Raw genomic sequence first — 19,694 nt, 5'->3', positions numbered from 1 at the left:
ACATAATTTCCCAAGGGATTATTGAATTGCACAGATCAAAATAAAATCTGAAATACTTCAGTCCCTGGTCACTCCCCACGCCGCACGGCTCCTCCTTGGTATCCATGTCTGTGACCTCTCCCTACTGCTGCCGCTGCCGAGGACTCGCCGCCAGTGTGCCCCGGGTATCGGTTTTTCTTTCTTTTCGTCTCCTCTGTTCTGACTTCTGTCACTTCCCAAATGTGCTTGCAGCTTGTTTTGTTTAGGCAATCCCTTTCTGCGCCCCTGCTCTCTGTGCCCCCCGCTCCCCGCTTCCCACCGCTGCTCCCCTGCGGCCCGCCCCCTTTTGCCTCCGTGTCCCGTGCCCTCGCCCATTGGCCGCCCCGCTCCCGCCTCCCAGCTGCTCCTCCCTCCCACTTCGCCTCTTATGGAGGACGCCGCGCAGAAGCGCAAAGGACACACGCAGCGCCGAAGGCGAGCCAAAGGCAAGCCCGTCCGCGCCTGCACTGCGCCCAGCGCCAGAACCCCTGGACCCCGCGCCCACTGCAACACCAGACTGCACTACGACTCAATCACCCTCCACGCATTCAACACCGGACGATACCACCCCTGCTGTCAGGCAACCCCGAAGCACACCCAAGGACCCTTCACCTGCCGGAACTGCAGCTTCACCAGCATCCGGCCCGCCAAACCACCAACCACAGAACTCAACCACCTCAGATGCATCCTCCTCAACACCCACTCCGACCGCAAGCACGCCATCGAACTCTGGGACCTCCTTGACTCCACCGCACCCGACGTCGCCTTCCTGACGGAGACCTGGCTGAACGCCACCTCAGCACCGGACATCGCCATAGCCATCCCACAGGGCTACAAGATCTCCCGCAGAGACCGTGCCAATGGAGTTGGAGGGGGAATTGCCATCCTTCACAAAGACACCCTCAGAGTCTCGACCAACACCGACGACACCCTCACCACCGCCGAACACATGCACTTCCAGATCCACACCGACCCCAACACGACCCTCAGAGGAACACTCGTCTACAGACCCCCGGACCACGACCACAGTTTAACGACACCATCGCCGACCTCATCAGCACCCACGCCTACGCCTCCACGGACTACATCCTCCACCTCGAAAACAACAACGATGCCAACTCCACCGCCCTCATCGACAACCTCACCAACCTCGGACTCAATCAGCTCGTAACGACCCAACCCACGCCGCCGGACACACGCTGGACCCCATCTTCTCCGCAAGTCTCCTTCAACCACACCACCGAACCCCACTGGACCGACCACAGATGCGTCCACTTCACCTTAAGGAAACCCACCACACACCACCGCACCCAACAGCTGCCACGCCGCTGCTGGGGCAAGGTCACCAAGGACCAACTGACAACCAACCACGCCCTGAGACCACCCGCCGACCCCATCGACCCCGACACCGCCGCGACCAACCTCAAACAGTGGATCAGCAACTGCACCAACACCCTCGCCCCTCTCAAGATCTCCACAACCAACCACACCAACAAAAAAGCCGCCTGGTTCACCGAAGACCTCCGGACATCCAAGCGCACCTGCCGGAAGCTGGAGAAGAAATGGCTCCACGACCGAACATCATACAACCACGCAGCCCACAAGAACGCCACCCGCAGACATCATCAACTCATCAGGACCACCAAGAGGACCACCAAGAGGACCGCCTAGACAACAACGCACACAACACCAAAGAGCTCTTCAACATCTTGAAAGAACTCTCCAACCCCAGTTCCAACACCAACGACATCCCACCATCGCAGGACCTGTGCGACTCCCTGGCCACCTTCTTTCATTGCAAGATCACCGACATCCACGACAGCTTCAACTCCGACACCCCTGCACCCACCACCGTGACCACCACCCCCGTGACCTCCACCCTCACCAGCCACTTGACCGCCTGGTCCACTGTCAGTGACGAAGACACCATCAAAACCATGAACTCCATCCACTCCGGATCCCCTTCCAACCCCTGCCCTCACCACGTCTTCAACAAAGCCAGCACCACCATCGCACCCCACCTCCGGAAAGCAATCAACATCTCCTTCAAAACAGCAACCTTCCCGGAAAGCTGGAAGCACACAGAGATCAATGCCCTACTGAAGAAACCCAAGGCGGACCCCAAGGACCTCAACAACTTCCGGCCCATCTCCCTGTTCCGTTCCCGGCAAAAGTGACAGAGAAGATTGTCAACAAACAGCTAACCCGCTACCTCGAAGAAAACAGCATCCTGGATTGTTCCCAATCTGGTTTTTGCAGTAACCACAGCACCGAGACCGCCCTCATCGCCGCCACCGACGACATCAGGAGCCTGATGGACAAGAGAGAAACAGCCGCCCTCTTCCTCCTGGACATATCAGCAGCCTTCGACACGGTCTGCCACCGCACCCTAACAGCACGCCTCCACGACGCCGGAATCCAAGAGAAGGCCCTGGCCTGGACCACATCCTTCCTCTTCGGCAGAACCCAGAGCATCCGCCTCCCACCCTTCCAGTCGAAAACCACCGAGATCATCTGCGGCGTCCCTCAGGGATCTTCCCTCAGCCCGACGCTGTTCAATATCTACATGGCACCGCTCGCCCACCTCGCACGACAACACAGCCTCAACATCATCTCCTACGCCGACTACACCGAGCTGATCATCTCCCTCACCAAAGACCCCCACAACGCCAAAGCCAATCGCCACAGAGGAATGAAGGCCGTCGCCGACTGGATGAAGGACAGCAGACTGAAGCTGAATTCAGACAAAATGGAGGTCATCATCCTCGGACCCACCCCATCAGCCTGGGACGACTCCTGGTGGCCCACATCACTAGGCACTGCCCTGGAACCCACCGACCACGCACGCAACCTGGGGGTCATCCCCGACTCCGCCCTTTCCATGACCAAGCAAGTCAACGCCGTCTCCACGTCCTGCTTCAACACCCTCCGAATGCTCCGCAGGATCTTCAAATGGATCCCCTCCGACACGAGAAAAGCCATCACCCAGGCCCTCGTCACCAGCAGACTCGACTACGGGAACGCCCTCTACTCAGGAACAACAACCAAGCTCCTGAGACAACTACAACGAATCCAGAACGCCTCGGCACGACTGATCCTAAACATCCCCTGATGCAGTCACATCACACCCCATCTGAGAAGCCTACACTGGCTCCCCGTCAACAAGAGGATCACCTTCAAACTCCTCATCCACGCACACAAAGCACTATACAACACCGGACCTACATACCTCAACGACCGACTCAGCTTCCATACCCCCACCCGCAGCCGCAGCCTCCTCTCTGCCACCCTCGCCTCAGTTCCTCGCATCCGGAAGACCACCGGCGGCGGCAGATCCTTCTCCTACCTCGCCGCCAAAACCTGGAACTCTCTCCCTACCAACCTGCGACAGACCCAGGACCTGCTGGCCTTCAGAAGACTTCTCAAGACCTGGCTCTTCGATCAGTAACAGCCCCCCCCCACCCACCCCAGCGCCTTGAGACCCTCACGGGTATGTAGCGCACTTTAGAAATGCAGTGATTGATTGATTCAGTCTCTGGGTAGCAAGAATACTTACAAGTTAGTCCTTGTTATCCTTTGTGCCAGCAGAGATGCTGTCAAGTGCCATTAAAGTAGGAGTTTATTGGTCTATTGTTGTGAGGGATGGCTTACATGATAAAAATCATTCTTTTGCTCGTGCTGCTGTATTTTATCTGTTTTTGCCAATTACAATTGATAGGATTTACATTTTACAGCTAGATAGACACAGTCCCCCCCAGCCTTGTCACCATCCTTATGAGTGAGGGTTTTATCCTCAATGGGACAGGAGTCCAGCACGACAAGGCCTCATTCTCAAGGAGGGGGCTGAGCCTGGGAGACATGTTGTGCCCTGTGCTTGACTTCATTGGTTCTCAATAAAGGTTTTGGGGCAGATGTCCCTGAATCTCTTAAGGTGGATGCTTTGCTGCCACGCTTGGCAAGAAGAGTGAATACTGCTTCAGAGGACGCCACCCCCACTGGTCCCATAGATACAAAGGTGGAGTCAGCTTTGACAGAGTTCCTTCTGCTTCAGTGTTCGTAAATTGTTCTCAGTCCTAAGCTGCTCTCACGTCCCAATGAACTCGATGATCTATCTGAAAGCTCTCACCATTGGACAAACGAGGGCTGTTTGACCAGCCGTCCAAGGATGGGTGTGCCTGAATCAACCAAGAGCGTAGCAGGCCCAGTAGAGGAGCCCGCATCTCCATGAATACCCTTGGGCCGGCTTCAACTGGAAGGGCAGGTCTCGTAACTGGAAATGACTCGATCGAGTTGCAAAACGCACTGTTGAAGTCGGTAAAGGCATTGCAATATTTTAGAATGCCTTCCATCCTTATTTCCTATAAAAATACAATCCTGTTAACTGTTTCCACTATATTGTGACCCGTTGTGCATTTTAGACTGTGATGGGTCTGAATCAGGTCTAGCACCTGCCTGTTCATGTGCCCAGTTGGCTGTGATTAGGGTTTAGAGGGTCCTGTGAAGGTGTGTGTGTGTGGGGGGTGGGGGGTCCTCTGTAGAGGATTATACTTGTTTGGTATTTGAATTTAGAATGATCTAAAGGCTGGACTGTGGTCCCTTTTGGGATCTTCCCTTGGTTCTAAGTTTAGGTGTGGCTTCCGTTGAACCTTTGGAAGAAGTATTGCTGAAGTTTCTGAAGCGTAAACCTGTTTTGGTTGCAATTAATTTTGCTAGGCAATTTGGTGAAACTGGGGCTCTTCTTTGCAGGCAACCATTTTTAAGATTCATGCCAGAATGAGAAGTGTTGAGGCAGGCGTCTTCCTTTAAACCCCTTCGATGCTTGTGACGGAACGGTTCCGTCATGAGCGCCGGTTGGGCTGTGCTTATGACGGAACCGTTCCGTCACGGCCCCGCCCGTTTTTTAGAACCTTCAGCACAGCGCGAAAATTCGCGCCGCGCTGAAGGTGTTAAAGAAAATACTCTGTCCAGGTTCTATTTAGCTCAGGATAGTGTCCTTTTTACTCTGGAATCTAGTCATTCTAGCCCAGGTGGACAGCATCTCACTGTTTTGACATTGGGAGAGCAGTAAAATTGTATATTTCTTGTACAGTATCTTTCACAAAGACCAAAAGCCTCATTTACTATATCTTGAAGCATGGCAGCACAGAAAGCCTTCCTGCTACGCTGTCATGCGTCAAAATATAAGGGCAGGGAATGCAGCGTATTTACAAGATATGGTGCATTCCTGTCCCTCTCCTCTGTGCTGGTGCACAAACAGCGGCCGTGCGCCAACGCAGGCATCATTACATCATGTTGCAATGGTGCCTGCATTGTGAGAAAGGTACACCTTCCTTCACATAAACAATTACACATGGTATTTTCCTCTTTCTATGCATGCAGCACACATAGAAAGAGGACAAAACAAGGAGAAATCCATGTATTTCTCCTCGTTGTGTCACTCCTATGCCTCCACTAGGGAGGTGTAAGATTCTGACGCATTCCCAGCTTTACAAAACATCGGAAATCTGGGAATGTGTCAGGTTCCATGGATGTTGCGTGGGAACACCCACAGAAACACCCATGGAATGCCTCTGTCACGCAGATGATACGTGAAAGGGGCCCATATTTACAAGGCCATGAAAAGCCATGCAAGGTGACTTTATGTGACCTAGTAAATATGGGCAAGCCCATTGCGTTGCTGGTGCGTCAAAAAAGTGATGCACTGACGGAGCAATGGGGTTGTAAATGAGGCCCCACGTCTTTATGTTTTTCATCTGGTCTGTTGTTGCTATTGCTACTGTTCATCCTACCCTGTTGCTAGTCTGTTCCCGTTCCCTATTCTCTTTAAGGGTGGTCAGCAAGCAGTGTGGCTGGTTTATGGGCAGAATGTAAATGATCTCCCTGTCATATATTTGCAAGGCAGCCACATGCAACTCACCTTATACCTTTAGTTCACTTTAATATTTGGATGTTTCTGAAGCTCCAGTGGAGAAAGCAGTATTAAGTCTGAAAACATCTGTTAACTCATGTTTAGTAGCTTGTTTTGTAGGATGTTTGTTTCTATTCGTTGAACCCAGTTTGTTCCATTAAAGACGGCCATGTTGATTCACAAGTCTATTTTAATAATGATGTGCCAAGGAGTGCACCAATCACATGCTTGTTTCGTCTTCATTTCTAATGACTGTGATGATGATGAGTTGACTATGTTAAGACCCGGATTACCTACTGGCAATCTTCTTGACACTGCATCCTACTTTTCCTCAGCACAGTCCTGCCCATCACTCTCCCTCCTGAAGGTGGCGTGTGCCCTAAGCGTAGTACCTCTGGGGCTTTTGGAGGAAGTGAGGTAGACCTCCAAGGCAGGGGCGGCTCCTCCATTTGAGCAGAGGAGTGTCGCCCCACTAACCAAAATGCCCCAAAAAGGCCCACAGATGAAAAATAAAATGGTAATGAAGTTAAATTATTAACATTATATTTTCCATCCACCTGTCCCAAACCGTGAGTCAGGACGGGGCGGGGCCTGCTGAGTCACAATAGCAAGGAGGAGTGTGGGCTGCCTGAGCTGTTCAAAGTGAGCTTGTCCCGTTGGCCAGCCGTCTTACAATGGCCAGCCAGACATGCGCACTTTGACACCTCTAACCCAACTATCTTAGTCCAGGCCTCCAGTGCCCTTGGGAGCACTGAGAAAGGCTGCGCCCTCCAATCCTGGCACTGCTCTCATGCTGGTTAACACCTTGAGAGCAACGCCAGGATTGGTTAGGGGAGTTGTTGAGGATCTCATGCTGGAGGCAGAGCGAGAAGAAAAAATTGGACTGGAGCGAGGAGAACGTTTGTCAGGTAAGTGCCTATTTATTTCTTTATTTATTAAATGTGTACAGTCACCCACCCACCATTAGCCCTGGGTGAAGCACTACGCTACGCTCGCGTAGTTTGCGCTACTTCGCACTACACAAATTGCACGTAGCGCAGTGCAAACGCGTAGCGTAGGGCAGCGGTCATTTCTTGCTTGTTTCAAGTCCTCAAAGTCAAGTTGGCGACCACGAGCAAGCAAAATGACATCCCGGCGAGACTTTTTCCTCGTTCCCGATCAGCAACATCAAGTTGCAAATCACGAGCGTGGAAAATAAACCTCCCGGCGAGATTCTCAATGCGGGGAGGTCAGGTTTCTCATTGCGAGTGGTCGTATATGCTCGCGACCGCTCGCAATGAGAAACTACCAGTCCGCGTTGAGAAAGCTGCCGCTCGAGTGGAAATCTACTCAAATGGCAGAAAACAACCGCTTGTTATGTTATGTTATGTTATTAAAATTTCTAGAGCGCACAGCTGCCCCAGCAAAGTGTTACTGTGCAAGATGCAGTTTGCACTGATTGCACAGTGGGGACAAGCATCCGGCACTGTTCAATCAGTGCAAACAGCATTTTGCACAATGCACTACGCAGTTCGCGTAGCTACACGTAGCTCACTTAGTGCTAAGTTCACTTCACGTAGCTACGCGTAGCGCTACTTCACGAACTACGACCAGGGTTACCTACCACCCGTTTGGCCGCCCCCACCACTATCTAATGCTGCCAGCTACGACTGCCCCAAGGGTTTTTATGGATAGCTAAGGGGGTGTGCCTTGGGTCTGGTCTTATTGTTTGTTTTTAAGTTTTGCTTGATAGACTTCTGTCCAGGGCTCGAGTCGGGGTACCACGCGGGTGGACGGCGTCCCCCCACTTATTTTACCGGGCTTTTACCGGGTGGACGCCGTCCCCCCTCCCCAAATGATGGAGCGGTACCCGAGACTGCACCTGCACGTGAATTATAGCCTTTCAAATGCACCCGAGCCTCAGACTAATCTCCCCTTCCACCTCGCGCCCTCCCCTTGCCAGCCTTTCTCAGAGCACAGCCGAGGCGCAGAGGCGCCAAGGCTTCAAGAGCTGCGCTGTCAACACGCCGAGCATGTCACTTTCAGGGACACCGACATATGCCCGTAGTGCCTACGCCCGAGTCTGTAAGAACCCTGTAATCCGAAGAACGGGTGTGTTCTTGTGTTTTGAGTGACTGCCACTTATTGCAGTATTATACCTCTACGTGTTTATTGTATGTATTCACGCATTTCAGACGGAGACCGGCAAATTTCGTGACGTCACTTCCTGTTATGACGTCACTTCCGGGGACACCACCTAACTTGAAGCGTCCCCCCACTTATTTTTTTAGGACTTGTGCCCTGCTTCTGTCCCTTGTAGGGTACGATTCTCATTTCTAAGGACTGAGATGAGGAATGTGTAGGGCGTGGTGTAATGAACACTGCTGGTAAATAATCCAGGCATCACTAGTGGAGTTTCGCAGGGATTTAAAATCAGTAAACGCGTGCAAAAACATGTTCACTAGTCCTGGCCTTATAAAATTCATATTTCATCATAAAGTTGCAGCTGCCCAGCAAATTAGGGAGTGCTATTAGGAGCAAACCCTGTCGATGCCTTGGAAGGACTGTGATGATGTAACCAATCCGACTGCTGATGTGTAAGTCAGAGTGAAACTTGAGTTGTGCTTATTTGCTGTTATTGACACCTGTTCTGAATGCCACATTGGCACGGAATGGTGCAACTGACTGAGATACATACATGCTTAGCACGCTGGCATGCACCCCTGGTGTTTATCTGCATTTTAAGCTCAGTGCGAGGGTGAGGCATGGACATGTAGCAGTCAGAGAAAGGGGCAAGTCTGTCTGTCTGAGGTGGGTGGCAATGCTAATTGGCTAATTGCCTTCTTGCTAATAAGCTGTTAATTGCCCTTTGGTCCATTATGCTTAGTCAGGTGGGCGCTTGCCCACTTGTTGCCCAAGGGGAGTCAGGCCTTAACAGCTGTAGTTTTCGCTTTTGCCTCACTACGCGCCTTCGCCTTTGGTTAAGGCCCTTAACAGCAGGCATTAACTGTTGTTCACGCTGTGAATGAGCACGGCAATAACACTTAAAGCGCGGCTTCAAGGTTTACAAACACATTGCACATGTTGCTTGGTCCTACCTGAGTCTGACGGTTCACTTCGGGTCACCTGCAGGAAAGAAAACATGGAAAGAACTTAGAATAGTGCCAAGTAGTGTTTGTTGCTGTTCTCCTTCCCTTCAGCAATTGTAAGTATAAAACTTACCGGCTCCTTGCAGTGTGGCCGAGGGCGGACAGGGAGTACTCTCTGCAACCAAATCACAAGTTTAAAAGTAACTAGGAGATTCCTTAAAGTACTGTCACTGAAATCCACCTTTAGTAAGACTACTTTTGACACGGGTGAGGGCCTAGCCTCGAGCAACATCAGGAACAGTCAGGCTGCTTTCGGCAGGTAAAAGCAGTGGCATCACTGTCCAGGCACTAACCATAATTACTACTTTTTGGGGGGAGTCTCATATAGTGTGAACTCGACCCGACGGTATCAAAGCGATTTAAATGAGCACTCGTTGCGTTACAAAGGACACATTCATTTTATGAGGCACTGGGATATTGAGTGAATTACCCAGAATCACAGGATTTTGAGCGTCCCTGCCGAGACTCGGACTCGGTTCCCCCAATTTCAAGGTCCAACACCCTAGCCGTTAGGCCACAACCTCTCTCTTTCAATTTTGGCACCTCTACTAGACAACAAAACACACAAGATGATGGACGGAATGTTGCACAATGGCAAAACATTCACCCCAGTCACAGATCTGGGTTTAATCCATCGTTATTTTGCTCACCAAGCCACCAGAGTTCAGAAATGGCCATATGCAAATCAGTCTTGACCCTGTGCCTCATGGGAACAGTCCAGACCGAACTGCCCAGCCATGTCTTCCCTGGACCGGAATAAAGCATCCTAGGATAGGTTCTGGCTATCAGGCTTCATCAGCCAGGATAGCTTGACTCCAGTGGCTTAGTGAGCAAGGTACCCACATCTGGGCATAACCTTCCCACATAGGGTGAATAGAAAAACACACACAAGATGATGGACGGAATGTTGCACAATGGCAAAATATTCACCCCCAGTCACAGATCTGGGTTTAATCCATCATTATTTTGCTCACCAAGCCACCCCAGTTCAGACATGGCCATATGCAAATCAGTCTTGACCCTGTGCCTCATGGGAACAATCCAGACTGAACTGCCAAGCCATGTCTTCCCTGGACCGGAATCAAGCATCCTAGGACCGGTTTCTGACTATCAGCCTTCATCAGCCAGGATAGCTTGACTCCAGTGGCTTAGTGAGCAAGGGACCCATGTCTGGGCATACACTTCCCACATAGGGTGAACAGCAAAACACACAAGATGATGGACGGAATGTTGCACACTGGCAAAACATTCACCCCCAGTCACAGATCTGGGTTTAATCCATCGTTATTTTGCTCACCAAGCCACCCCAGTTCAGACATGGCTATATGCAAATCAGTCTTGACCCTGTGCCTCATGGGAACAGTCCAGACCGAACTGCCAAGCCATGTTTTTCCTTGAACCTGAATCAAGCATCCTAGGACCGGTTTCTGGCTATCAGCCTTCATCAGCCAGGATAACTTGACTCCAGTGGCTTAGTGAGCAAGGGACCCACATCTGGGTATACCCTTCCCACATAGGGTTTGGCTGGGTACAATCTGGAATGGCATGGTGAGCAAAGAAACAATGGATTTAGGCCCAGATCTCTGTACTGGGGTGAATGTATGACATTGTTCTGAATTCTGTCCATCACCTTTTGTGATTGCATTTGTCACCCCGAGTGGGACGTGTATGCTCAGACGTCAGTCCCGTGCTCTCCAATGCCACTGGAATCAAGCTATCCAGGCTGATGAGGGCTGAAAGCCCGAAACCGGTCCTTGGATGCTTGTTTCCAGTCCAGGGAACCTGGCTTGTCAGTTCGGGCTGGACATTTCCGATGGGGCACAGGGTCAGGACTGATTTGCATATGGATGGGTTCAAACTGGAATGGCATGGTGAGCAAAAAAATGATGGATTTAGGCCCAGATCTCTGTACTGGGTTGAATGTATGATATTGTTCTGCTTTCTGTCCATCACCTGTTGTTTTTGCATTTGTCACCCCGAGTGGGACGGGTATGCTCAGATGTGCGTCCCGTGCTCTCCATGCCACTGGAATCAAGCTATCCAGGATGATGAGGGCTGAAAGCCCAAAACTGGTCCTTGGATGCTTGTTTCCAGTCCAGGGAGGACCTGTCATGTCAGTTCGGGCTGGACTGTTCCCATGGGGCACAGGGTCAGGACTGATTTGCATATGGCTGGGTTTAAACTGGAATGGCATGGTGAGCAAAAAAACTATAGATTTAGGCCCAGATCTCTGTACTGGGGTGAATGTAGAACATTGTTCTGCATTCTGTCAATCACCTGTTGTTTTTGCATTTGTCACCCCGAGTCGGACGGGTATGCTCAGACGTGAATCCCGTGCTCTCCATGCCACAGGAATCAAGCTATCCAGGCTGATGAGGGCTGAAAGCCCGAAACCGGTCCTTGGATGCTTGTTTCCAGTCCAGGGAGGACCTGGCTTGGCAGTACGGGCTGGACTGTTCCCATGGGTGCACAGGGTCAAGAATGATTTGCATATGGCTGCGTTCAAACTGGAATGGCATGGTGAGCAAAAAAACGATGGATTTAGGCCCAGATCTCTGTGCTGGGGTGAATGTATGACATTGTTCTGCATTCTGTCCATCACCTGTTGTTTGCACCTCTACTAGACAAGCAGCCCTACGAAGATGAGGGTGTGATACAATAGTTAATTCCAGATTTGTAAAGCGCAATCTTATCACCCCTAAGGGTATCCAGGCGCTGAGGCCGTCTGAGAAATGAAGCAAGCTATTGCCCAGAGTCACATGACGCAGAGCTGAGCTGCCGCCGGGGATCAAACCGTGAGCCCTGTGCTCGGGAGACAGTTGCTCTGGCCGCTGCGCCACATCTCTCTCTTACCAGGAGGACAGCGAGGCCATATGACACAAGCCCTCGCCATTATAAATAGTTTTGTGATATAGGCATGAAGCTTTGAAAAGACATATTCCTAGACAGGGAATTAGTGGTGTGTAATATGCAAGGTGACATGTAGTGCTTTAAAAAAACTCAAAGATAAACACACGCACAAATCTCTCCCTCCTTTACTTGATCTTCCATTGCCCCCAAAGTACGTTTTAACAGCGCTGCATGCTGTGCAGCGCAATACAAAACAAACCATGTGACTTGACATTTAGACCTCTGGTCGGCTGTCTACACTTGATTGTGACTAGAGCTGTATTCATTTTAGTTGGAAATTTAGCAGTATTAGTTGAAATCTTTCAAAGTACACAAGTAACAGAACACTCCACAATAATATAACAACAAGCAACGCAGTGCAATAAAACCATAACAGGAGACAGCACAACAATACACTGAAAAAAATACGCAAACCAACAACCACAGTGCAATGTAACAAAAACCCAACGCAATAATGCAAAAAAAAAACTGCAGCACAAAAAACAAATCAAAAGGCAACAACACATCACCACGTTAGCAAAATACAACACAACAAATAAGCACAAATGGCGTAGCTACATATTTCCATCTTTGCAAATCTGCTTTCTTAATACGGTGGCGGAAAGAGGCTTCACCGAGCAGTGCCTTACTTACGCTACTCCCAATGACAAGCATCTGTCAAAAATGTTTTATCAGGCCAGAGCCTCCGTTAACCCTCTCTTGGAAGGAGCAGATAAATTGAGGCACAGCAGCGGCATCTGGTGGCCATTCAGTGCATGGCACCGGCTAACTGCTACACAGCCTAGAAATGTATCCTGGCCGGCGATTGGGGAACACACACTCTACACCGGTAAGGTAGGTTTAAATTCAGGGTATGTATAAAATAAAGGTGTCATTGAATGTTCTCTCACTGCGGGGAATCACAATATGTTTCGAAAACTGTGATTGCACGTTTCGAAAGTATAAAATAACATTAGTTTGTGTTAGCAGGTCACAGAAATGTTTTCATGTTTTCATGAAAATGAACATCCCTCTCAGTCCATAAAACAAATACGCCATCTGCCCTGTTGCAAGTCTCAGGGGCATATTACCAACAATTAGCGATATTTATAGCTAACTAGGCTTAGCAACAAATTTTTTATCGCTAAGCATCGCCGGAAATTATCGCTGAGATAATGTGCTATTAGCAACGTTTATCTCCAAAGCAATACATTTTCCGGCGATAGCATGAATATCGCTGAGAATACAGCGATATTCATGCATTAGCGACAAAATGCTCTTAGCCATGTTATCCACCTCCCATGGGATAACATGGCTAAGAACTGGTCAGAGCAGGCGTTAGTTTTTGGCGATAGCGGGAATATTTCCATCGCTACGCCTGCCTTGCTAATAGGCGATAGCGACATTAGCGACTGATTTCAATCGCTAACAGGTTGGGTACGCCCACTTTGCATGTCATTAGCGATAAATATCGCTGACATACAAAACGGGACCAAACCGCTCGCTATCGCCTAAAGCTGTTGCTAACTGCTGTTAGCGACAGCTTGCTAATAGAGCGATAGAATTATCGCCGCTTAGCGGACGAAAACGGCCGCTAAAGCGGCGATAATTGCCTATCATCCTGTTTGGTAATATGCCCCTCAGTATTGTTACGAAACGCGTCCACGTGATGTATGACACTTTCAACAAGTCTTGGCATTTTTGTCAACTGGACATTGCATTCTGGGACTCATAGATCCGCTTTGCTTTTATCACTGATCAAAAAATGCAAGCATGAAAAGTGTTGTACCTAACATGTCAAGACCCACTGAAAGTGTGGCACGTGACACGGAGACACTACATGTATGCATCAGCAGCTGAGTTAATGTTCGTGTAGGAATCTGTCAGCGCTGATTGGGGACATGCATAGAAAGTGCGATACATTGTATTTGGAATAATGGTGGTACACCCTGTCAAGTGACCAAATCAGGTCGTCACAGACTGCCCTCACAGTCCGGAAAGACGTAAGAGACTTGTGCTCATGGGGGACAACAGGAAAAGATCCTTCAACCTGCACAGCCAGGTCTTCAATTTCATCAGAGGGGCTGCAAGTCCACTTGGGGAACCAGGGTCAACTCTGGGGAACAGTGGTTAACCAGACAAAGTACAGTAAACTGCACAGGGAAAGAGCACTGAGTCCAGAGGATTGCTAACTGGACATCCACACTTATTGGTAATCCATATAGAACAATGCTCGCAGCTTTACATTGTATCCAGCTGAGAAGAGTAAACAAGTATATTTCTGCCAGTCAGTTTAGATGGTGGATACCTGTTTGTATCCTGCAGCAGGAGTGCTCACTCCACTCCATCCATCCCTAAGTCTTTCCTTACATGGTCATGCATCATTATTCCCTATGCTGCTATGGTATTCTGCTATGGCCCTGAAGCTTGCACCTGTAATTTGCCAGAACATCATCAGGGTTGGACCACAACATTTTTAACCTGTAGATGGTTAACATGTCATGTGATATAATTTGTGTGATATCAACATTAAGTGGTCATGTGACGTGGGTTCCTGTGATGCCTTGGCTAGGCTAAATATTTTTGAAACCTCAAAGTTCCTATCCCTTTGGATACAGTATACTGAAAAGTATGAAAATTGCTCTTTTGCATGGACAGATTTGCTATTGGGCTTCTATACTTCCCCTCCTGGGGCCCCTCCAGCTGCCTCAGCACTAAACGTATACCTTGCCTTCCTTTTTCTCACTAGAGCTAGCTGTTTATACTGTCTAAAGCCAATGATCAGTACCAATCAGAGCAAGGGCGCCATGACCTTTATCCCTCATGGATCGGATATAGATTCGCAGGCTCTCATATCTGTCTCGCAGGTTGGAGAAAACAAGCAACTGTATAAATGGAAAGTCTTACATTTAGATATACAACTCCAGGTGGGCCAGGAGGACCAGGGGGCCCCGGGGGCCCTGGATATCCCATTAAAAGAGGCGGACCCTGAAATACAAAATGAAAACACTCCATTAGCTGATGCCTCATAAGACGCACAATTGCAACTGCATTTTAAGTTTTTGAATCTGATTCAAGTTATTCAGCCAGTAGAAGAAAAGAGGAATCTGACCATCAACCAATGAAAGAAAATCAGTCCATGGCATATAGAGAAAAACATTAAATGGGTTCCTATTATTGGGTAATAAAAGGAAGCGACTGCTGTCATCTAGCAAATAGAAAAAGAGGGTATTTCTGACATCCGGCCAATAGAAAGAAAGCAATTTCCCACAATCGTTAATACATTAGGGTGCTAATTAGGATGTTGGGCGGACTTAAATCCGTCCAATACCGTCTCAGTCCTTAGACCGACCGACTTCCGGTCAGTGGTCTCGACCGACCTCCTTGAGCCATCCGGAATGAGTGGCTGGTTTAGTTTCCGATCGCCAGCATTGTAATTAGGCGGTCGGAAAGAAAACCGAGCGTCCAATTGCGATGCAGCCCGAAGGCTCCGACCATCGTAATTGGCCCCTAGAAGTTTTTCCTGGTATTCAATCTGTCTCCTGGAAAGCACTCTGACTTCAGAGACCAATACAATTGAATTTCCGCCCCCTCCAGTTCATGACTAAGAGAGGACTACACTTCCAATAATAGAACTGGAAATAACTGCCAACCCTGGACTGGATGGGGCAGATTTATGATGGGAATGCGCCACGTTTACGTCACGCAACTGCGGCGTAAACGAGGCGCATCCCTACGACCCATTTACAACGTGACGCATCTAGGCAGATGCGTCACATTGTAAAGCCCTGCGCCACATGTGGGCGTTCCGGTGCAGGGTGGGCGTTCCGGGGCAGGTGCGCCTCGCAAAAGTGGCTGAGTGAAATCTATGAGATTTCACTCAGTCACTTTCAGGCCAATGCTGCGTCAAAACCCTGCGCCTGCTTGAAGCAGGCGTAGGTCTTGACACAGCATTGGTCAGATAGGGCACCCCCGAGCCTTGCTGGAGCTGCGTCGCACTTGCGACGCAACTCCAGCAATGCGCCGCCTTTACGGCACAGATGCGTCACGCATCTGTGCCGTTTTTGCCCCATGGTGCGCCGCATTGTAAATGCGGCGCACCATGGGTGGCGGAGCAGTGGCGCAATATGACTGGCGCATCCCTGGGGATGCGCCAGTCATCATAAATCTGCCCCGATGTACATATCGCTACCACTAGGGGTGCAGCCAGAGAATTCCAGCATCTACCCCTGGAGTACAGATTCCATGAAGACATCCCAACCCGGCACAGCTGCTTGTGTGACAGCCCAACCCCATCCACCCCCTTCAATAGCATCACTCCTCAGAGCTGGATAGCACTTCCTTCCAAACTGTATGCAGCTCCTTTCAGCTACTAACCCTCGAAGTGCCCTGTGTGACTACAAGTGCAGCCCCCTCTGCCACCCCACATACAGTTGTAAAACGTTTGTCTCTGCAGCTAAGGGTTGCCAATGACAGTGAGAGGATAGAGTGAGACTAAGGTGGGGAGCTGTATGACTAAGGAGTTCAGGATGCTGGCCCTTACCTGAGCAGCAATGGCGCCATATAATTCCACATCCGGGTTGTCAACCTTGAACCGTGAAAAAGAAAAACAAACAATTAGTGGAGGTAAGCAGCAGCCAATTCTATGTTGGGACATACATGGTAAAACTCTAAGAAAGCCAGTGATCTGCTAGGCATCTTTCCATTTAATAGTGAGAGGTAGGCCTGGACATATCATTTGGGATACTAAGACATTTGCCTGGGGTAGCAGGAGATAAAAGTGGCAAAATCATTTCACCTAAGCAGGGACACTCTTATTATGTGATTTTGAGGCTTCAGCATTTTCCCCATATTTATGTATTTACTGGATTTACCACATAATACATCATATGCTGTATAATCTGCAGATTTTAAGAGAATTTTTTTTTCAGGCTCATACAGATCAAAAGTTACTATGAATGTGGCAACACTTGTTGCTCCGCATTGGAAGGTCCTTCCCAAAGGTAAATTGTTCAACTTTCTGCTGCTTACTGCAGTATTTTGTTGTGAATTGGCGCTAATAGGTTAAAGCAGACGGTGGTAACGTACAAAAAATGACAAAAAATAATTTAGTAATAATATAAATATACCATGTTATGCTGCATAATTTACCTTTTCTTGTTAGATAATTTAGTCAACGCTGCTGCATAATTGGGTCCACCCCACTACGTAATTCCAGTAGCTCTGCGAAACCATTTAATCTAAACTTGATAGCCTTATTACTATGGGGTCTGTTGATCAAAGAGCAAGTAAAAGGGAACAGCGCACAGTATATGTCTCTTTTTTAGCCTTTAGCATGATGCAACTGAGTAGTGAAATTGTGCGGTGTTTCAAAAAGGTAGCTGTTTTTTAAAACACAGGGCCTTTTTTATGAAAAGTGTCACATAGCTAGGGGAAAACAGCGATGCCACACTTTTCTGTGCGCCCTCCTTGTGACACCATGGATGCGCCCTATTTACAGTATGGTGCTCCATATCACAAGGATTTACAGATACTGCAGTAATCCTGATGTATCTGTAGGCGCATAAATGGCGTATTGCTAGAGTGTGCTTGAAAACAGACGCAACTCCAGCAATGTGTCATTTCACATGGGGCAAGCCCCGTGTGTAAGCCACTGCGTCACCCCTTATGCCTGATTCAAGAAGGTGTAAGGATTTGAGGCACTGACGCCATAGACGAGGTACAGTGAAATCTTATCGATTTCACTGCGCCATTTCTACAAGGCTTTTCTGCTTTGGGACACTGTAGGAAAGTGGGTTTCTGTTGAAGTAACCCCCCACTTTTTGCCGGACTACTGATGCACTTTTTCTTGGTTTGGCCTGGATCCCTGCCAATCAGGTTCCCAGGGCCTGTGTTCTTTCCCCAAAACGAACCCAATAGGCATCTCTGGCCACAGGTCAGCCCCTGGTAAATGGCACCAGAGGTACCCAGGGCACTGTGACCAGGGAAGACCTCTAAGGGCTGCAGCACTTATTGTGCCACCCTTAGAGGCCCTGCAGGCTGCGTGTTTTGGCGCAGAACAAAGTAAAGAGTCGATATGGCACACATCCCTGTGTGCGATGCCTTCAACCCACTGCCCTGGCATAGATCAGTCACCCCTCTAGCTGGGTGCCCTATGCCAGTGGTGAGAGTACAGGTGCATGAGCCCTGTACCCCTACAGTGTCTAAGTCCATTCTTAGACATTGTTAGTGCAGTGCTGCCATTAAGAGTATATGGTGCTGGGAGCTTGTCAATATACACTCCACAGCACCATAATGGCTACACTGAAAACAGAGAAGTTGGGTATCAAACTTCTCACCACATTAAACCCACAAAGATGACTGTGTGGGATTTAATGAAAAATGCACACAGAGGGCATCTCAGAGATGCCCCCTGAAAACAAACCCACCACTAGTGTCAAGGCTGAGTGGCTGCTTTCAGCTGCTACCACCAGACATGATTCTGGACCCCTGGGTCGACAGCCTGCTGCTCTCTGGGGCCTGAAACAATGCACATCCTGGGACGAGGTGCCAAGCTTCCTCCCTCAGGATGTGCAGGGTTCAAGAAGGGAAAGCTTCAAAGGCATGCCACTTTGAGAGCCTCCCCAGACCATTTGTTGCTTTCAGCAACTGGTCCCCACTGGTTCTACCCCGCACTTTGGGCAGGAGAGCTGGCGGGAAAAACAAGTGAGGGAAAGAGGTGTGCCACCTCTTCCAACTCCACCCCTTAGGTGGGGGAGGCGAGGTAAAGCACAACTCTGAGTCCCCGCCATCTTGAGGACCCAACTAACCAGGGACAGGCTCCTGCCCCCCTTCCACTGGAGGGTGGCATGATAGGGGTTGTACCCACACCAGGGAAGGGACCCATTGGTCCCTGCCCTATACCTACCTGGAACATCCCTAAATCTAGTATTTAGGGGGTACCCTGAAGCTTGCTTCCTCAGATCCAGAAACGACAAGAAGAAAAGAAGAAGAAGGAACGAATAGCCTTGCAGCCAGCTAACAAGAAGACGATGCCCACTGACTTGGCCCCAGCCCTATAGGCGTGCCTCCCCTCGAACCTGCTCCTGTGAAATCCTGGTGTGTCCTGCAGCCAGAAACCTTGAAAACACCGGAGAACCTGCCTGCCTTCACTTCCAAAGACTGCTTCTCTCGTGAACACCGGATTTGTTCAACTGCAACCTCTGGCAGAAGCCGGAAACCTCAAATCCAGCCCACTCTGCACATGCCGAACCTGGCCGGAGCTCTAGTAGAAAAACACCACGAGGAGGTCACCACAGCGATCCTGAAGCGAGATTCGGCAACCCCTGACCTGCCTCTAGCCTCCAACCGATGCCTGCAGTGTAAATCCAGAAGGCCCCCCCTAACCGCGACCAGGAGCTGGTAAGAAGATCCGAACCCAAAAGACACCCTTGCACCCGACGCCCCACGGCCTTGTGTGCCTAAACCAACAGTGCCTAACCAACCCTTAACTTTTAAACCTACCTCTCAAATTGGTGGTCGCACCCAGAAGTCTTTTGTCTCCCTGCCTGCAGTGTTTTTGCAAACCGGAGGTTCTCCATAGAAAACAACAGGCAGCCGACGTCGAAACAGCACTCTGCACTCGCCGTCCCAGTGTCGCTGAGGGTGCACCTTTTGTGCTACTTTGTTCCCCATTTGCCCTGACCTAAACCCTAAGAGCTTTGCTCCCACAACCCAGTGGCCTGCTTGCCTGCAGCCATCTACCGGAGGCC

At 49.7% G+C, this 19,694-nt stretch overlaps 1 protein-coding gene across 1 annotated transcript in view; it reads right to left on the bottom strand.

Annotated features, from left to right (window-relative positions):
• Window positions 1–19,694, bottom strand: part of LOC144756035 (uncharacterized) — a 218,525-nt gene that overhangs the window by 63,696 nt on the left and 135,135 nt on the right. Inside the window, exons 14-17 of the mRNA XM_078645514.1 lie at window positions 16,487–16,531; window positions 14,851–14,931; window positions 9,128–9,169; window positions 9,004–9,031 (exon numbers count right to left, since the gene is read on the bottom strand). Of these exons, the coding sequence (XP_078501640.1) occupies window positions 9,004–9,031; window positions 9,128–9,169; window positions 14,851–14,931; window positions 16,487–16,531 (196 nt within the window). The remainder of the gene's footprint in view (window positions 1–9,003; window positions 9,032–9,127; window positions 9,170–14,850; window positions 14,932–16,486; window positions 16,532–19,694) is intronic.

Source organism: Lissotriton helveticus, chromosome 5_1 (genome assembly GCF_964261635.1).
Source record: "Lissotriton helveticus chromosome 5_1, aLisHel1.1, whole genome shotgun sequence".
Taxonomy (NCBI): domain Eukaryota; kingdom Metazoa; phylum Chordata; class Amphibia; order Caudata; family Salamandridae; genus Lissotriton; species Lissotriton helveticus.
The sequence above is the reverse complement of the archived record's forward strand: the minus strand, read 5'-3'. Positions and strand labels throughout refer to the sequence as shown.